General features: G+C 43.4%; 1 protein-coding gene across 5 annotated transcripts in view; it reads left to right on the top strand.

Moving 5' to 3' along the window:
- Nucleotides 1–10480: 10480 nt before the first annotated feature.
- Nucleotides 10481–18522, top strand: part of MGLL (monoglyceride lipase) — an 86763-nt gene continuing 78721 nt past the window's right edge. Inside the window, exons 1-2 of one of the 5 annotated variants that reach the window (XM_084634966.1) lie at nt 10481–10767; nt 12041–12208. In XM_084634966.1, coding sequence (XP_084491092.1) covers nt 10574–10767; nt 12041–12208 — 362 coding nt within the window. In that variant the 5' untranslated portion in view covers nt 10481–10573. The other 4 variants (XM_084634964.1, XM_084634963.1, XM_084634962.1 and 1 more) reach the window with 4 other exon arrangements.

Below are 18522 nucleotides of genomic sequence, written 5' to 3'. Positions count from 1 at the left end.
CTGCTCGAAGCAGGACCAATTCCCAGTTAAATCATCCCAGCCAGGGCTTTGTCAAGCCTGACCTTAAAAACCTCTAAGGAAGGAGATTCTACCACCTCCCTAGGTAACGCATTCCAGTGTTTCACCACCCTCTTAGTGAAAAAGTTTTTCCTAATATTCAATCTAAACCTCCCCCACTGCAACTTGAGACCATTACTCCTCGTTCTGTCATCTGCTACCATTGAGAACAGTCTAGAGCCATCCTCTTTGGAACCCCCTTTCAGGTAGTTGAAAGCAGCTATCAAATCCCCCCTCATTCTTCTCTTCTGCAGGCTAAACAATCCCAGCTCCCTCAGCCTCTCCTCATAAGTCATGTGTTCCAGACCCCTAATCATTTTTGTTGCCCTTCACTGGACTCTCTCCAATTTATCCACATCCTTCTTGTAGTGTGGGGCCCAAAACTGGACACAGTACTCCAGATGAGGCCTCACCAATGTCGAATAGAGGGGAACGATCACGTCCCTCGATCTGCTCGCTATGCCCCTACTTATACATCCCAAAATGCCATTGGCCTTCTTGGCAACAAGGGCACACTGCTGACTCATATCCAGCTTCTCGTCCACTGTCACCCCTAGGTCCTTTTCCGCAGAACTGCTGCCTAGCCATTCGGTCCCTAGTCTGTAGCGGTTCATTGGATTCTTCCGTCCTAAGTGCAGGACCCTGCACTTATCCTTATTGAACCTCATCAGATTTCTTTTGGCCCAATCCTCCAATTTGTCTAGGTCCTTCTGTATCCTATCCCTCCCCTCCAGCGTATCTACCACTCCTCCCAGTTTAGTATCATCCGCAAATTTGCTGAGAGTGCAATCCACACCATCCTCCAGATCATTTATGAAGATATTGAACAAAACCGGCCCCAGGACCGACCCTTGGGGCACTCCACTTGATACCGGCTGCCAACTAGACATGGAGCCATTGATCACTACCCGTTGAGCCCGACACTCTAGCCAGCTTTCTACCCACCTTATAGTGCATTCATCCAGCCCATACTTCCTTAACTTGCTGACAAGAATACTGTGGGAGACCGTGTCAAAAGCTTTGCTAAAGTCAAGAAACAATACATCCACTGCTTTCCCTTCATCCACAGAACCAGTAATCTCATCATAAAAGGCGATTAGATTAGTCAGGCATGACCTTCCCTTGGTGAATCCATGCTGGCTGTTCCTGATCACTTTCCTCTCATGCAAGTGCTTCAGGATTGATTCTTTGAGGACCTGCTCCATGATTTTTCCAGGGACTGAGGTGAGGCTGACTGGCCTGTAGTTCCCAGGATCTTCCTTCTTCCCTTTTTTAAAGATTGGCACTACATTAGCCTTTTTCCAGTCATCCGGGACTTCCCCCGTTCGCCACGAGTTTTCAAAGATAATGGCCAATGGCTCTGCAATCACAGCCGCCAATTCCTTCAGCACTCTCGGATGCAACTCGTCCGGCCCCATGGACTTGTGCACGTCCAGCTTTTCTAAATAGTCCCTAACCACCTCTATCTCCACAGAGGGCTGGCCATCTCTTCCCCATTTTGTGATGCCCAGCGCAGCAGTCTGGGAGCTGACCTTGTTAGTGAAAACAGAGGCAAAAAAAACATTGAGTACATTAGCTTTTTCCACATCCTCTGTCACTAATCACTAATGCAGCTGTTTTGCTGAACCAGCGTCCTGGCTGGGAATGTATCCAGTCAGCTGTGGATAACAAAACCCAGTAACAGAGATGTTAAAGATTTCATACATTTATTTTTTAATGTTGCAGAGTTACTCTTCCTACAAAATCTGTTATGCAGATGTTAGGAAGTAATTATTGCACATAAATCAAAGAAAATTCACATCTTACACAGCCATATATTGGTATGTGTAAGTGGATTAAGCAAAGAAACCAAATATGAATATGAGAAAACCTATAGAGACGTCTGATCATATTCCCATTGCTGGAATTTACACACGTTTTTATATGTAAGAAATAACACATGGCAAGTTACCCAGCTATACTGGATACTAGTGATCCATAAATATGTGGTAAGGACCAATGCCATAAACAAGTTGTCTTTTTTACACAAACAAATATGGCGGGTACTTGTACTCACAATTCTTTGGCTAGATATAAGAAGAGCTAAATTTAACCCCGGCATAAGTGAGTGCAACTTCCATCCACACCAAACGGAGTTTCATCCAGTTAGATAAGGAATTAATGTGGTGGATAGTGACAAAAATTATTATTACAGCATGTATATATGCCGTTCATGCTGAAGGATCTCAAAGCACATTAGAAACCAAATGGACTAGATCATTTACATATTTATGGATAAATGGTACTACTCACAGGAGAGGAGTTCTTCATGGTTCCCTGATATGGCTCTGCTTATAGGAGTTATTTCACTATTACTATTATCATTACGGCTGAAATGCATCGAGCCCTGGGATGGAAGGTAGCAGCTGTTTAACAGCATGCAGTAACAAACCCCAAAAGATCAGCACGGAAAGTGAAACTATAGGAAGAATTAGAGGCAGCTGTGGCAGGGTGCATTCTCCAGAGCACCCCCACATAGCATGGAGTGGCCCTGCAGGCACCTAATCCCCAGTTCCTCCTAATCAGGGGTGAAAGTAAGGTGGTGCAGGATGGTACAGCATACCAGTAATGTCGTTGCGCTTTAATGTCGTTGTCCCTTCCCCCCCACCCCAGCCGCTGATGGCGGGGGGGAGCAAAAGAAGTAGCTGCCCCAGGGCCACGATTTAAAAGGGCCCAGGGATCCAGATGCTGCTGCCAGAGCCCCGGGCCCTTTAAATCCCTGCTGGAGCCCCAGGCGGTACAGGCCAGGCAGTGCCAATGGGCTGGCCAGGGGACCCTGACCCGTCCCTTCTGCCCAAGGCCCCGCCCCTTCTGGGGCGGGGGCAGAGCTGGCCCCGTACGGTTAAGAGCTTAATTTTACTTTCACCCCTGCTCCTAATACAGTGGTTCTCAATCTTTCCAGCCTACTATACCCCTTTCAGGAGTCTGATTCGTCTTGTGTACCCCAAGTTTCACTTCACTTAAAAGCTTCAGCTTCAGCCCTGCGCAGCAGGGCTCGGGCTTTGACATTCTGCCCCAGGTCCCAGTGAATGTAACACCTGCCCTGGCGACCCCACTAAAACGAACTCGCCCACAGTTTGAGAACTGCTGATATAGTATATAGAGCAATATAAACAAGTCATTGTCTGCAGGAAATTTTAGTTTGTACTGGCTTTGCTAGTGCTTTTTACATGGCCTATTGTAAAACTGGGCAAATATCTAGGTGAGTTGATGTATCCCCTGGAAGACTTCTGCATACCCCCAACGGTACACATACCCCTGGTTGAGAACCACTCTCCTAATAAATCCCACAGTCAAGTACTTAAAACAACACTCCCCTTCTGCGCGGGACAAGACAGAGGATGACTAATTTACTGATTCTTTACAAACAGTTTTTGTTGGTCCTCTGGGGGTTCCACAGTCCTCTTTCATAGAGCTATATCTTGCCACTCCCTGGAAAAGGGATCAGTAAAAACCCCTCTGTGGGTTTGTGACCTCCCCACATCCCTCCTCCATGGGGCTGTGCTCTGCTTCAGGCCAGTTTCTCCCAGCTGGCCTCTTTGAATCACACTCATCCAGTTCCACCTGAACTGTCAACAAAGTCTTTCGTACAAACAGAACACAAAACAAAACCTTCCTAACAAAGTCCTTTCCACCCAGGCATTTCTGGTGGGGTGCAGTCTTCCAGCCTTCCGACATGGCTTGGAGACCAGGTCTCACCGCCCAATCCTTTCTCCCTTGGGCTGGGATGGAACAGGAGACAAGCACTCCTTTCCCTTCTACTGTCTTTTTGTTGTGAGCAAAGAGGACAAGAGGCAGCATATATGGGAGAGGTGAGCCTTGCCCCATCCTTCACTACAAGGCTCCTGGTCCTGGACCTTTTAAGGAACAGTAGTGTGGGTTTTCCTGCAAATACTCATTATTTCCCTAGGACCACTTCCTCTCTCCTAGTATCTGCCTCTGCCATTTCCTAGGCCCTCGTGTGCATCAGAACTCCCAAATAGGGCCATGCCATGGAACAGGGATTGGCTGACCCCTAATCCCCATTACCTTTAAGGGGACAGACCACCCTGTTACATCATTCAAACCGTATTTTGGCCAGGACACTGTAGCTAACATCTCTACGCTTCCAAAGAGTGCCAGGAGTGCGACGGGTCACAACATTCATGGTATGTATGATCTGAAAGATGCAGTTTCATTTTGTTGTGCCGAACACAGATAAAATGAGAATATGTCACTCTGTGGGTGAAATTTACTCCAGGACATGGAATACTGTGATTCAGAGAATCAGTCACTGGACTGGTAGCCAGGAGACTTGATTCTGTTCCCAGCTTGCTTCTAACATTAGGAAGTCACTTCATTGCTCCGTGCCTCAGTTTCCCCCTTTATAAAATAGAGATAATGACATATCTTCTTTTTCAAAGCACTTTAACATCCACTGATAACAGCTATATAAGAGCTAAGTATTTTAATAAGGCCGAATACAATACTGAAGCCTACTTCACATGTATCGCAGAAGCACAAGGGAAGGAGGTCCAAGCCTCTCTTGTGATGACTGTCAGTCATTCATAAAATAAATTCTGTATCCGTAATTATGATCCTATAAAATACCATGTCAGTGTTTATGGGCCGATAAAAGGCAATTCCACAGAATCAGCCTTTCAACACTTAAAAATTACAACCCAGCAAAGATGCTTAATATTTCAAGTACAAATTACAGTATAAAACAACAGGGGTGCCACTTTGAGACCCGCTATGAAAGCACTAGGCTTGGGTGCATTTGAGAAGCAATAACATCATTTGTCCAAAAAAGAAGAAGAAGAAGCAGAAGCAGCTTTAACATTTGGGTTGCTAAGGCAGAAACAAACACCACAGACACATTTTTGCCCTTATGGGGATTCATCAAGGTTGTGCTGTGCAGCTGTTGTCTTAGTCAAAGAAAGTATCGGCCCCTGACGAGAAGAAACTGAAACATAATTATGTTATGATGAGCTGAGAATCATGCAAGGAAAAATTGGAAGGCAAAACATGATGGATGATGCTTTGTCAATTGGCAAAGCAGCAAGAGAACCAAGCCGCACAATAGCACCTCTTCTTCAGTCAGTGCTTCCAGTTTGGCTACCAAAATAAAGCACCACTCCATCCGCCACAGAAGTACCACGTCTTTTTGTTATATTATTTAGTCCTGACACAATTATGCCAGGTTTGTAAAGTGGATTATGTAGCCATCATCAGTAAAATGAGAAAAGAATAGATAGGAACTTCTGAAATACAAGGCTGTACAAAGAGATACAAGAGAATTTACAATGTTATCATATGCTTATTTTTATGTATTTTAAAGTTCAAAGATTAGTACCTTTTCCTTTAAGGTATCTTTCAATAACATACTGTGCAGTGAAAAACTCCTGTTTGTACTGTTAGGACTGACATCTTATCAATGTACTAATATGGCTATATGAAACCACACCACAGTAACACAGGAAATACTGTCCCAGAACAGATCTGTTAAGCAGTCTATCCTAATAATGGCGGGGACAGGATTTCCCTTCAAGTGCTTCAGTAGTAACATGGCAATTCACTCTCACAATGTGAGTGAATCATGCAGGACAAACAGGCTAATTATGTAACAGGAAGCTTCTGTTTAGAAACAAATATTGGTAACGACGACGAAAAGGGAAATACTGAAAAAGCATATGACAAAGGAAGGTTGTTAAAATATAGTCTTCAAAATACCCATATGTGCTATGGATAAAGAGAAGCCATTACTGTGCCTCTCGTGCCCAAGTACTGCATATATTTACCTATACTGCAGAGTATAGCAACCTCTGAGGGTAACAGTCCCTGTTTGTCTACATGGAGAAATTGATCGGCTATAAGTATTCCACAATAGCTACTCTGGAATACCTCCCTGTGTGGACACTATTCCAGAATAAAAGTGACTATTCCAAGATAATTACTCCTTCCACAAATCATTTTTATTCTGGAACAGAGTGTCCACATAGGACAGTGATTCTAGAATCACTAAATTATATGGGCATAGTTATTCTGGAACAGCTGGTCAATTCCTGTCAGGGAACCAAGGCTTTGGGGTGGAGTTTCAGCCTTTAGCTTTGAATTGTCTATCTTTGAAGGGTGTGTGCTTCATGTTTTCTGTATGCGCAACGAATGCCTCTGATTCTCAGTAGGAATATTCTTCCGTGGGTTTTAACATTGATTGCTTCTCTCATTAAAACAGCCAGTTCTCAAATTAGAACGATAAGTCGGGGAGGGGGAAAGGGGTCACCTTTCAAACATTAATGAAAAAGATTGAACCATATTCAAACAGTGTATTTTTAAACACAAGATTTTGTTTAACTATGTGTATTTGGGGAGACTTAGGGCCAGATCCTGCTCTCCTTACTCATATAAGTAGTCCTGTTTGAAGTTAGAGGCTATGTCTACATTACAAGCACTATACCAGCAGCGCCGCAGCTATGCTGCTGTAGTGCTTGTAATGCAGACATCGACAAAAGGGGTTTTGCTATCGATAAAGTTAAACCAACTCTCCAAGAGGCAGCAGCTAAGTTGACGGAATAATTCTTCCTGCAACCTAGCTGAGTCTACATCAGGAGTGAGGTCAACTTAACCTCAGTGCTGAGAATGCAATTTTTTTCACAGCTCTCAGCAACATAGCTAGGTTGAGCTAGTTTTTAAGTGTAGACCAAGCCAGTCTTTTATTGCTGGCTTCAATGAGAGCAGGATCGGACCATGGGCAAAAAGAATCCCTTCTCTCCTGCAAATAAGTAGGGACTCTTATGAACATTAATCATTTTCTTTCACATAATGAGATTACTTTGCACTCATATCCAGGGTCTTAAAGTGCTTTAAAGATTAAGTATTATTATTCCCATTGGAACACAGACAGAGAAACACAGAGAAAGTGACTTGCCTAAACTCGGTCAGCAAGTCAATGGAAGAGTCTGGAAATAGGTTTTCTGGGTCTCAGGTCTTTGCTCTAAACCCTCCTTCTAAAGTAAAACTAACTTTGAATTGGTGCATGGGCCCAAAGGACAGCAGGCCAATGCAGAGCTAGTCTTTGAGGCCATCATTAAGTATGAACTTGATCAACAGGGAGATTATAATCTATTTATTTTTTCTCAACCCAGTGTGTATGGCACCAACCCTATGTTTTTAATGAATATGGCAAGGAGTTAATATACATATATTAGGGTCAAAGAAAAGCAGCTCATCTCAATCCCCTTGCCTCTCTCTGTACATGTCTTTCTTATCCTGTAATACCAAGAGGCAAGCTAAAGGAGAAAGCACAAAAGAAGTAAAGCCTGGTGACTAAACTCTGGATAGGGAGGAATAAAGAATTGGCCAAAGAGAGTGGCAAAACTAAAACAATTATTGCAAATTGTTTGCAGTTGCTACTTTGTCTTCTTTGCTTTTCTCTTGCATTTTAATTTTTCTTCATCGTCTTCTTGTTCCCCATGTGCTCTCTTGGCTTACATTTTCTGTTGCTCTTTCCATCTGCTCTCTGTGTATTGTAACCTATGGCATCTTTATAGTTAATTCTTTCATATCCAGATATTTCTTAGTTATGTTCTAATTCTGCTTCCCGAGATCCAATTTTCATCAATCATCATCAGTGAAGCTGGCTGTTTTATGATCCTATTCAGCGAATTGCAAATGGTTTAGCAAAATCTCCAATTAAATCCACTTCGCAAATCAGACTACTCTTTTGCAATTAACAAGGATATGACAGTCAACTGGAACAGAAGGATCTTATAAAATCTCTTTACCTGCGCATGCTAAAAGGAAATAATCCATTAAAAAGTCATTCTGTGACTGGAAGTCTAATGGCAAAGAGAAACTTATGCCCATCTCTGCCACAGTGTCACTTTCCCTGCCCTCCATGCCTCCCTTCCTCCATTATCCTGCTCTCCCTCCTGCTAATGTCTTTCAGACCTTCCGTCTCCTCCCCCCCATTATCCATTCCTCATTTATATGTGATGTTTTTCTCTCTCCAGTGCTGGATTCTTTTTCTGTCATTTGCCCTATTTTAGGCCAAATCTGTCTCTGTGTACTCACATATGTAAAACTGGAGTCAATGGGACTGCTTACTTCCTGATAGCAAGCAGGGTTTGACCCTTCTTACACTAAACAACTTTTCTGGATGCACCTCGTAAATCCGAGCTGTTATCAAGTTAGTGTAAAGATATAAACGAGCCTAGTTCTATTTTTATGAGGAATTTGATTATATATATTTATATATTTCCAAATTATGCCTCACTCCTTAGACTAGAGAAAGCAAACGATGTTACCATCTGGCAATCACGGCACTCTCACAGCTCCCTTTGTTTTCTCACTGGAGACTAGCCTGCAATAATTGCTGAGCTGGACCCTTACATGTTGTGTTGATCGCAAACAGGTGGATCCCTCACTCCCAATCCATCCAATTTTCCCAGGAATAATTTTCTTATTTAGGACTCAGAAGTCATGAGGAATATCAGACAGACAGTCAGATGCTTCTTTTAATTTCTACAGTTACATCACAAGACAGAAGGTGTGTCTGCAAAAGGGAATTATCCCCAAATGCCCCCGGAGGGCCTGATCCTACATTCCTGGCACACCCAGAGTTCCCAGTGAAGTAGTGGGAATTTGGGAGCATGCAGGGAATGTAGGATTGGGCCCATAGTGTTGTTGAACTAAATGTCAACTGATCAGATGGTAGCCGTATATATAATAATAATTTACACTTAATGCACCTTGTAACCCAAAGGATCACAAAGTGTTTTATATACATAAAATTGGTTCACCCACCAGTGAAGTGAAATGCAACAGCTGCTTAACAACACACAGCAACACTTGTAGAGTAGTTGAGCTAAGAAATCATATGCTATTTGAACATACTGTTCTCAGGCTCTGAGAAGGCCCCCGCCTCACCTGGAATCCTGCTCATTATAAATGTCCCTGGATGGATTTCCATACATTAGCATTTCTGGAATTATATAATTTTGCCTTTGCTGTTTGTAATGAACAAACTCCTTGAAGGGGTTTAATATAAATGACAATAAGATAAAAATGTGCTTTTGATTTCCTCTTTAATATGTATATGTTTTGGCTGAGAGATTTCTGTACTAGTCGTTGATTATATTTTTCTTTCATTTCCTCAGCCTTTGTTCCCAGTTTGGGATTTATTTGGGCATGTTGCCTAGTTTTTAAAATGTATTTTTATAGCTGCTTTTTCTTAAGATGCCAGGAAGCTCTTGGACATCCTTAGGCATCCAGAAATTAAAGCTTAAATGATGAAGCATAAAAGGCCTGACTCTGCACTCTTGAGGTAGGCAATACACAAAGTACTTGATAAATGCTAAGTAGGGAGTTTTGCTAGCATTAGAACTGAAGGATCAAGCTCTTAAATTCAGTACCTGGACATTTGCCTTTAAACCCAGGAGATGATTTTCACTCAAGAGAAATTAGTTTTGACAGTTTCCCTAAGCATTTGTTATGTACCATAAAGCAGGTTATAATTACAGATGAGCCAACCAGGTGGTGTTGGGATACTGATCTGGACTCTGGGCAATATTCAGGCTTTTGGGTTTGGACTGAGTGGCTCCGAAAGTGTTGGGAGCGTTCGGCCCCAAATGGTAGAAATCTCACAAGAGCAGCTGCACATCTGAACCAGCACAACAAACTGGGCTGCTTCTAGTTTGGGACCAGACTAGAACCAGAACCACGGGGATGGGATCAAAGCTGGGGAAATGTAAAAGGGCATTAGATTCATTCTCTCATTTCTCTCCAGATTGTAGCTCTTTCAAGTTTCCAGTGCACCTAACGTCTGTCTGCCTGTCCAAGCCAAACCCATAGCTCTGGTATTAGAGCCCCCATTTCTAGCTACGGAGCCCGATTCTCGGCTAGCAGTAATGGAGGACCTGGCTAACTGGTCTGAAAAGCTTCCCACGGGATTTGCTCCTGGGCCAGTTGCTGCTAGGATGCTCTTATTCTGAAGAGGGAGACCGTGGCGTGATGCTTGGCCATTTGTGCCACCTGAGACCAGGGAGGCGAGCAATCCACCGTGCGCGGGGATCGCCTCTTCCAGGGGGTTGCCCCGGGCTTGCCTAGAAATGAGGCTCGTTATTATTGATTTATTATTGAGTGAACGCCTCGCTGGAGGAGACACCGGCTGCCCTGCCGTCTGGACCAACGACAGGACTCAGAGCCCTGCTTGCGCCCTCGGGGAGATCCTGAGCTGAGGACCTGGGTCGGGGTCCCCGTTTGGACCCTGGGGCCGGGCTGCTGCGGGTCCCGGCCTGGCCACACGTGCAGCGGGCAGAGCGACCTGCCCCGAGCCAGGAGCCTCGCCGTGCCCCGCCGGCTCCTGCCGCTGCGGCGGCTCCACCCTCCTCCCGCTGGAGCTGGCCCCCGCGCGCCTGCCCTCCTGGGCCGCTGCCCGCAGGGCTTTGCTCGGCTCCGCTCTCGCTCTCGGATTAACTCGCCGGCGGAACCGCCGCTGATGTGCGAAGGCAGCGGGGCGCCGGCGCGGAGCCCGCCCGCCCGCCGCTCCCGGGGCCACGGCGTGCAGGGGCAGCTGCGAGCACGCCGCGCCGTTCCGCCCCGGGTAAGGTCCCTCCACGCCGCTCCCTCGCCATTCACGTGCCGGCAGCCCGGAGCGTGCCACGAATCCTGGCCGCCTTGGAAGCCGGGGGTGTCTGTTGCATTTGAAACCCAGGGGGATTTTTTTTTATTATTATTTTTTTTTTTGCCTTGGCTCTGGTTGGCGTTGGGGCAGATGACAGGTCTCTTGGGTTCTGCCTCTGCCCGGTCTCGCTACTAGAGAGAAGCAGCTGGGGAAGTTGTGTTGTTTTCACTCGAGATGACTTTGCAGCGGGGAGCCGAGGGGAGAGCCCCACTTTCTCTCCCTGCCCCCCCCCCCGCCCCATGCCCCTTCACAGCAAGTGACAGGAAGGAAGTAAAGTTTGCAAGCAACCTGCAGCAACAGTAACTTTCTCCACAAGTCTCCCAGTGCCACACAGCTGCCTGTGCTCAAGGTGCCTTTGATGTGTGTGCAGCAGCTTCTGGAAAGTGGACTGCAGCCTTCCCTTCCCCACCACCTCCCCTCCCACCACCACCTCAGCCCACACATGCGATTTGTTTAAGAAAAGTGATGAAATGAACAAGAAGTGATGAATTACAGGCGAGTTTCCCTAAAGAGAGATTGGAACAAGGAGCTTGGGGGAGCGGATCGCAGCCAGCACAGAAGCTTGCAAGGGGAAGAGATCTGTGTTGCCCTTTTTTTGCAACAGAAAGGAATTGATCTGGGGCTGGGGGCGCTGAATGTTTGGCTGGGTGTTAATGTATCTTAGCGGCGTTATGCAAAAGGCTCTATATGCTTGTATTTGATTTGCAATGCCGGCGTCTCTCTGGGATGCAAACCCTTGCACAGGATGAAAACAGGTTTGCTGCGAATCCTCCTATATGTTTTCCTTTTCAGATGTCAGAAAAGAGCATAATAACCACACAGTGCCACCAGGCACCTCATTACTGCGCACCCTTCGCCGTTCTTTGGAGATGTTAACAGAGATGAATCTTTTATGCAGCTGTCTCCTTGTATCCATAGCGGTGCTTTACAATTTGCACTTGATTGCAGCTCAATATGCTTTTTAAAAGCCGTTTCCCAAAGCGATGTAAAATAAACACAGATGGGAGAAGGGGAAAAAAGCAGTAAGGAAGCAGTGTGGTTGGGTTGTTATCTCCCCTCTCTCTCCTAATGTGATCATTTGCTCTAAAAAAAAAAAAGAAAGAAAAGTGGGTCTTCAGTCTCAGAGGAGTTGCAAGAAGCGGATGAGATTGAGGACCGTTTTGTGGATCTTTGGTGGGGTGGGAGAAACATTTCCATCAGTGTCAGTTGCCTTATTGACTTTCTTGAATGTGTGTACTTAGTAAACCCTTCTGCCAATATCTCTCCTGCTCCTCTTTAAAGTATGTCCTGTTTCTTCCAACACCTTATAGGTCAGTCTTCTAGAATGCCCGAGGAAAATTCCCCAAGACGGAGTCCTCAGAATATCCCTTATCAGGACCTTCCTCATATGGTCAATACAGATGGACAATATCTTTTCTGCAGATATTGGAAACCAGCCACAACTCCAAGGTGAGCACTTTCAAATGATGCATTTGTTCTCAATAAATAAGCCTCCATTAATGTAACTTTATAATTATTTATAGATTATACAGCATCATAGGTGTTCGTGGTGCTTTACAGAACCAATAAAAAGGCATATCCCTGCCCCAGAGCGCTTCCAATGTAAAGATTAGATCCTATAACTCCTCAGTCTCCCGAGCAGGCTTTACTACTTGCATAAATGAGGACTACTTACTTGAGTAATGTTTTGTGAGATTTGTATTTACTTTCATTTCATGCTCAGTTGAACAGGGTGACATTTCAGTCGCCTTGGAAATATCATCCATATGATGCATTACAGCAATAGAGATATTTTTAAACAGATATCCCCAACTTTCAGAGATGTGTGACATACACAGGCTTTCGTTGCCCAGCCTTTGTCATTATTTTTAGTGTTAAATCAAACATTAGAGGTCTCATTCAGCTGTAATAGTGGTGCTATAAATCCCAGTGCAATGACAGGTTTTTACACACTATATGTAATTTACTTCTTACTAAATTTAGAGTTGGAAAATTACTTGGATGGATCTTCCACTTTAAATTGGCTGTGGTTTCAAAGCTGAACTCGGTGATGGAACGTGGACAAATAATCAGATAAAGAAATTTAAGTAATCTCTTATTTATTCATAGTCCTTTACTGTAATGGCTTCTGAGTTAGGTTATGTGCTTTTAGAAAGCATGAATTTGGTAGTGTGGTAGAAAATTGCCTGTGTATTTCTCTACTTATTTATGGTCTCACTTCTACCTGCCAGTCACAGTTATAAGATGCTGGCTTCATGTGTATGAATGCTAGCACTAGCTATACACATCGCTACATATGAAAATGCATCTGTTCTCCTATTGTTTGTCTTTTCTGCAGTCAAACGGGATAAGCTCTGTTTATTTTTACATTGCAGGGATAAAGATTTGTGGGAAATGGCTGCCCAAGGAATAGTGGGAAGTTAAACTTTTCTGCCCCAGCTGTCCAAATCCTTTGTCACGTGTCTGTTTCAGGATCAATCAGTGGGTCTTGCTGAGTAGTAGAAATGTGGCTGAGGTTACCTAGCCTTCTGCTTCAGCTCCCATAACCATTACCAAGCCAGACAGGAGTTATGTGGATGACACAAGTACTCCTGAAGTGCACATGTGGGAAAACCCAGTTTGCTGTCCTTGAAGCAACATCCACTGTTATCCTATCACCGGACAGGTGAACTTTTGGGGCCTGATCCAAAGCCCATTAAAGTCAGTCCCATTCATGTCAACAGTTTTAGGATCAAGCTATAGCACAACTGTCTTAGCTTATAATTACCTGGTCCAGGCAGCAACTCAAGCAGTTATTTCTAACCCCAGTGTGTCTTCCAAAAACCAGAAGGAAACTTTTTGGCATTGGTTTGTATATAGTTCTGGCACCAGCCTCAAGATTTCCTCTACAGAACAAATTCAGTAGCAAAACAAGCTTCTTCTGTGAAACCAGCCTGTCACGTATTATAATGCTAATTAATCATTAACTGCCCACAGTGTTCTTCACTCAGTTGTGGAACTGCATTCTCTTTTCATGTTTAATTTCTTAGAAAATTAGTGGGGAGCAGATGAGTCTTTGATCAAGAAATGAAAGGATGATGAAGTAGAAGTTAAAACTTGGTGTTTAATTCCTCGCACTAGCTCATCTTTTCAGGGCTCTGCACACCAAGCAGTTAATTGAGAGTGAGGTTGCCCTAGTTTTGTGACAACAAAGTAAACAGGATCAGTGCTGCTCATTTACAAGTGGTTCTTACGTGTGTGTGGGGGGGATGTTTATTTTTAGCTTTGCTTTGTTGTATGAGAGAGTGTGTAAGTAACTGAATAACAATTTAGTACCTAGATCCTACAGTCATGAATGCTCTTGAAATGTTTAGATCGAAAGAACAACAGAAAATACATTTATCTCTCTCTTCAAAAGTATCCAAGAGTTTTTCTCTTTTATATGCTGAAGCTCAGTCACTTTCATCCAACTTTAAACATTCAATGAAAATGAGATCAGGAGACCACAGGGAAGGTTTACAGGCCCGTTATGAATGCATTCTGTTTCAAATATTGATGAGGGCAACTATTGCAATTATTATTTTAGCTACAATAAATGCAGTGTTATTCAACTGCTGACTTGCTTTGGGAACCTTAATATTAACATGTGCTGCTGTAATGCTCAAACAGGACCTTTCATTGATCAAATCCCAGCTAAGGGCTTTAGATAGCTGCAGGTGTCCAAAGGTTAGCGTTGACTTGCGTTCCACTGGTAGAGAATGTATTACCCTTGGCCCCTTCCTAGGGGAAAGAAACAGGAAATTTGCCAAAGGTAAAATAAAATTAAATCCACTAGCCTGGGGCCATGCTCTAAATATGGCTAAATACCCCTGAGAACAGGGTCAGGTGACAGCTACTACTCCTTCCAAAGTGCCCATCTTTTACTCCTAGGAAATAGGCATGTTAAGATGGGTAACAGCTGCAGTGGACTAAAGGGCTGCAGCTTTGTGTCAAATGATTTGTCAGGAAAATGGGGCGTTTATAGGATCTCTTGCTTTGTGGATAGAAATATATAAGGCCTGGTCCTGTATGGCGCTGAGCATCCACAGATCCCCTTGGCCCATACTTGTGCACAGGGAATCTTTGGTACAAATGAATGTAGGGAACCACAAAGGCCAAGGATATAGAGAGTGAACCCCCATCCCCACTGAGAGATCCTCAGCCAGGATTTCTGGCTGTTGTTTTGTTGAGAAGAAAGATTTAGGGAGTTACCTCATATGAAGCAAAGGCACTCTGGTGCCACAGTGATGGGTATGGGATAGATAGATTAGATAAAAATAGGGCTAGGGAAGGGAGGTGGTGGTCTTTTCCTCTCACTCCTTTAGGGTGGGATGTTATTCCCAATGTGGGAGCCTTGGAGTGGGTGTTTTGTTCTACTCAGCCTTCTTTGCAGACAGCAAGGCAGGTGCATTTGGGTAACACCTGTAAGTTGTTCAACTTGTTGAACCTGTTTTATTGTAAATGAAGCTTTTGCATTGAAAGTGTAATTCAGAGGCCAAATTAACACCTAAGGAAATAAGGGGGAAAGGGTAGGGACATGCTAGTGTGGAATCCAATGACTGACTCATTCATCATAAAAAGAAAAGGAGGACTTGTGGCACCTTAGAGACTAACCAATTTATTTGAGCATAAGCTTTCGTGAGCTACAGCTCATTTCATCGGATGCATTCCAACGAAAGCTTATGCTCAAATAAATTGGTTAGTCTCTAAGGTGCCACAAGTACTCCTTTTCTTTTTTGCGAATACAGACTAACACGGCTGCTACTCTGAAATCATTCATCATAGTGATGCAATAGGCATATCTTGTATAGCATGACAATGGTTAACTCTTTTGCATCAGGTGCTAACCAGCGCATTGAAAGCTATAACTGCACTGTGGCAGAGCACGTTCAGGACAGTTCAGCAGTGTTTGGAGTATCAGCTAGTCATTAATACCAGGACAGATTCACTTCTGCCTACACGCAGGACATCGTGCAACTAAGGGAATCCTATCTTAGGCCTTGTCTACGCTATGGGCTAAATCGGCACTGCTGCGATTGTTGCAGCGGGCGTCGATTTAGCAGGTCTGGTGCAGACACAGTAAGTCAAGGGGAGAGCACTCTCCCGTAGACTTAATTAATCCATCTCAGTGAGAGACCGAAGCTGTGTCAATGGGAGAGCGTCTCCCGTAGACATAGCGCAGCACAGACACCGTAATTTACGTAGCTTAAGCAGCGTAACTCAGATTGACTTACACCACTAGTGTAGACAAAGCCTTAGTTAAAAAGTAGTGCTTACAGTAAAAAAAACCATAGCATTAAGTCCCCGACTGGCTGTTTGAATAGAAATGAAGGCAAGGAGTTAAGAAACCCATGTTCTGTGCCCAGCATTCACAGATGCGTGGGCTTGAGCTAGTCCTATAAGCTGACACTTTGAAAAGCATCCACAGCAGAGGTGGGCAACCGCAGCCACCGGGAGCTGCCGGGGGCTGTGCCTGCGGACAGTCAACGTCAGCAAAATGTCTCGCGGCCCACAACCAGATTACCCTGATGGGCCACATGCGGCCCGTGGGCTGCAGGTTGCCCACCACTGAGCCACAGGTTTTGGACGCCATCATGTTTCTGTGGACAAACTTGAGACAATTTGGGCTTTCAGAGTGCCTATAGTTCCCATCGACTTCAGATGGAGGTAAGTGTGCTCAGCACGTCTAAAAAAAATCAACTCCTGTGCTTGTCAGGTCAGGCACCCCAAGCCTGAGACACCCAATGTCAGAGGACACTTTTGAAAATGTGGATCTTGTACTTCTCAGTGCCTCAGGCTATGTCTACATTTAAACGGCTGTAGCTGCACTGCTGTCATGTTTCAACATAAACTCTCATTACATGGGAGAGGTTCCTCCGTCACTGTAGGTAATCCAGCTGCCTGAGAGGCAGAAGCTAGGTGGATGGAAGAATTCTTCTGTCGACTTAGTGCTGCCTGCACCCGGGGTTAGGTCAGCTTAACTATCTAACTCAGGAGTGTGCATTTTTCACACCCTGCAGTGATGTAGCTGGGTCCACTTAACTTTTTAGTGTAGACCTGGCCTCAGCTTCCACATCAGTAGAATGGAAATAATAATCTGTCTAGCTATCTAGTTGCTTATATGGCCCACATGAAGCTTATCCACCTTTGTGAAGTGCCTTCCAATCTACAGCTGAAAAGAGTTAAATTACTATTAAAAATAACATTTTAGAAATACAACAAAACTATTTTTGCATTTAATGTTTCTAGAGCCTTTATCCTTTGTAAAATCCCTTTAATTCTTTCCAGTTTAACAGCACCAAAGGACCAACCGAATGTTAAAAATAAATCCCTCTCCCTCTTGGGCCTTGCCCCTGTGGTGTAGAAATCCAAGCAGGTTTTATTTTGAATGGAGCCTTAAATCATTACATATTGCTTGCTGATTTTGGCAGTTCATTACCAGAATTTCTATAGCATGTCCAGAGAAACAACACAGCTCACAGCAAGGCCAAGTAATACGGTTTAATGAAACTTTCAGGCACTTACAAAATGAATAAGTAAGCAACTAACCAGAGGGGGGGGGGAAATAAAAGGAAGAATGTGACAGGGTGTATAGACCCCGAGGGTGCATAAAAATCAATTATTTTTTTAATCAGATTTTTTTTATTTAAGTCGGATTTTTTTGATAAAATGCTTTTTGAGGAAAAAATCTATCTAAAGATAGTTTTAATTAAGATACATTATAGCTCAAAGATATCTCAACATGGAATAGGGATTATAAATTCTAATTCTATAGTATGAGACAATGTATTCATGTAAATTTAAGAAAAGTTTTGTAAATGAGTTCCAATAGTTCATGGATTAGGCACCCAATTTTATGGGGTTCTAGGGACTTCTGTATAGATTATTTAGGTTAATCTTTCTATCTACCCAATGGGACTCAGTGCTCAGTCTAGAAGATACCATCAGAGATGCTTAGTTTTGCAATTCTCAAACTGTGGATTTGTGTCTCCAGAGATAACATGCTTGTTAACAGCAAAAATGGTTGTGGTTTTTTTAAAAAAGGTTTGTTTTTAACTAAAATAGTTAAATGAAATATTTTTTTAAAAGAACAATTTTAACAAAAAGAAACCTGATTTTAAAAAACTTGAATGTTTAAATTCAAAAATTCGTATGCTTGTTTTGTTAAAATATTCTGTGTTTGCTGTTGAAGAAAAAAATCCAGAATACAGAACGTTGTTGTTTTAGTTAAATAAAACCATTTACATGTCTGTCTGGTGATGTTCTCCTCCTAATACAGCATGGCAAGAAAATCCTCCAAATATTAATGATTAACCTGTTGAATTGGAGATAGTTCACCTCCCAATGACTTCATAAATATCTGCTTCAATTACCTTTGGTCAATGATATAACCAAACAATAATTGATTTTCTGATATAGCTGTAAAACTAAGTTTTCAAAATAAATCACTTTAAAAATGTATAGTATATACACCTTCTAAAAATGAAACCTACATCTATCTCAGAGTTGTGAAGAATATGTATTAAGGTTATAACAACCAACAAGAATGTACTTTTATGTAGAAAACCATGATTAAATCAAGTCTTCCTGACTAGTGATTTAAATCATGATTTAAATCAAATCCACCCTGATGGACCCCCACACTGATGAGGAAGGTGCAGGGAAAGCTTCTTGTGTGGTGATAGCCCGGCCTCTCCAGCCTTTTCAATCATGTACTGGTTATTTCCAAATTCGCACTGTGTTCG

Source organism: Lepidochelys olivacea (genome assembly GCF_965140295.1).
Source record: "Lepidochelys olivacea isolate rLepOli2 genome assembly, chromosome: 7".
Classification (NCBI taxonomy): Eukaryota; Metazoa; Chordata; order Testudines; family Cheloniidae; genus Lepidochelys; species Lepidochelys olivacea.
This window is presented reverse-complemented; position numbering and strand designations above follow the sequence as displayed.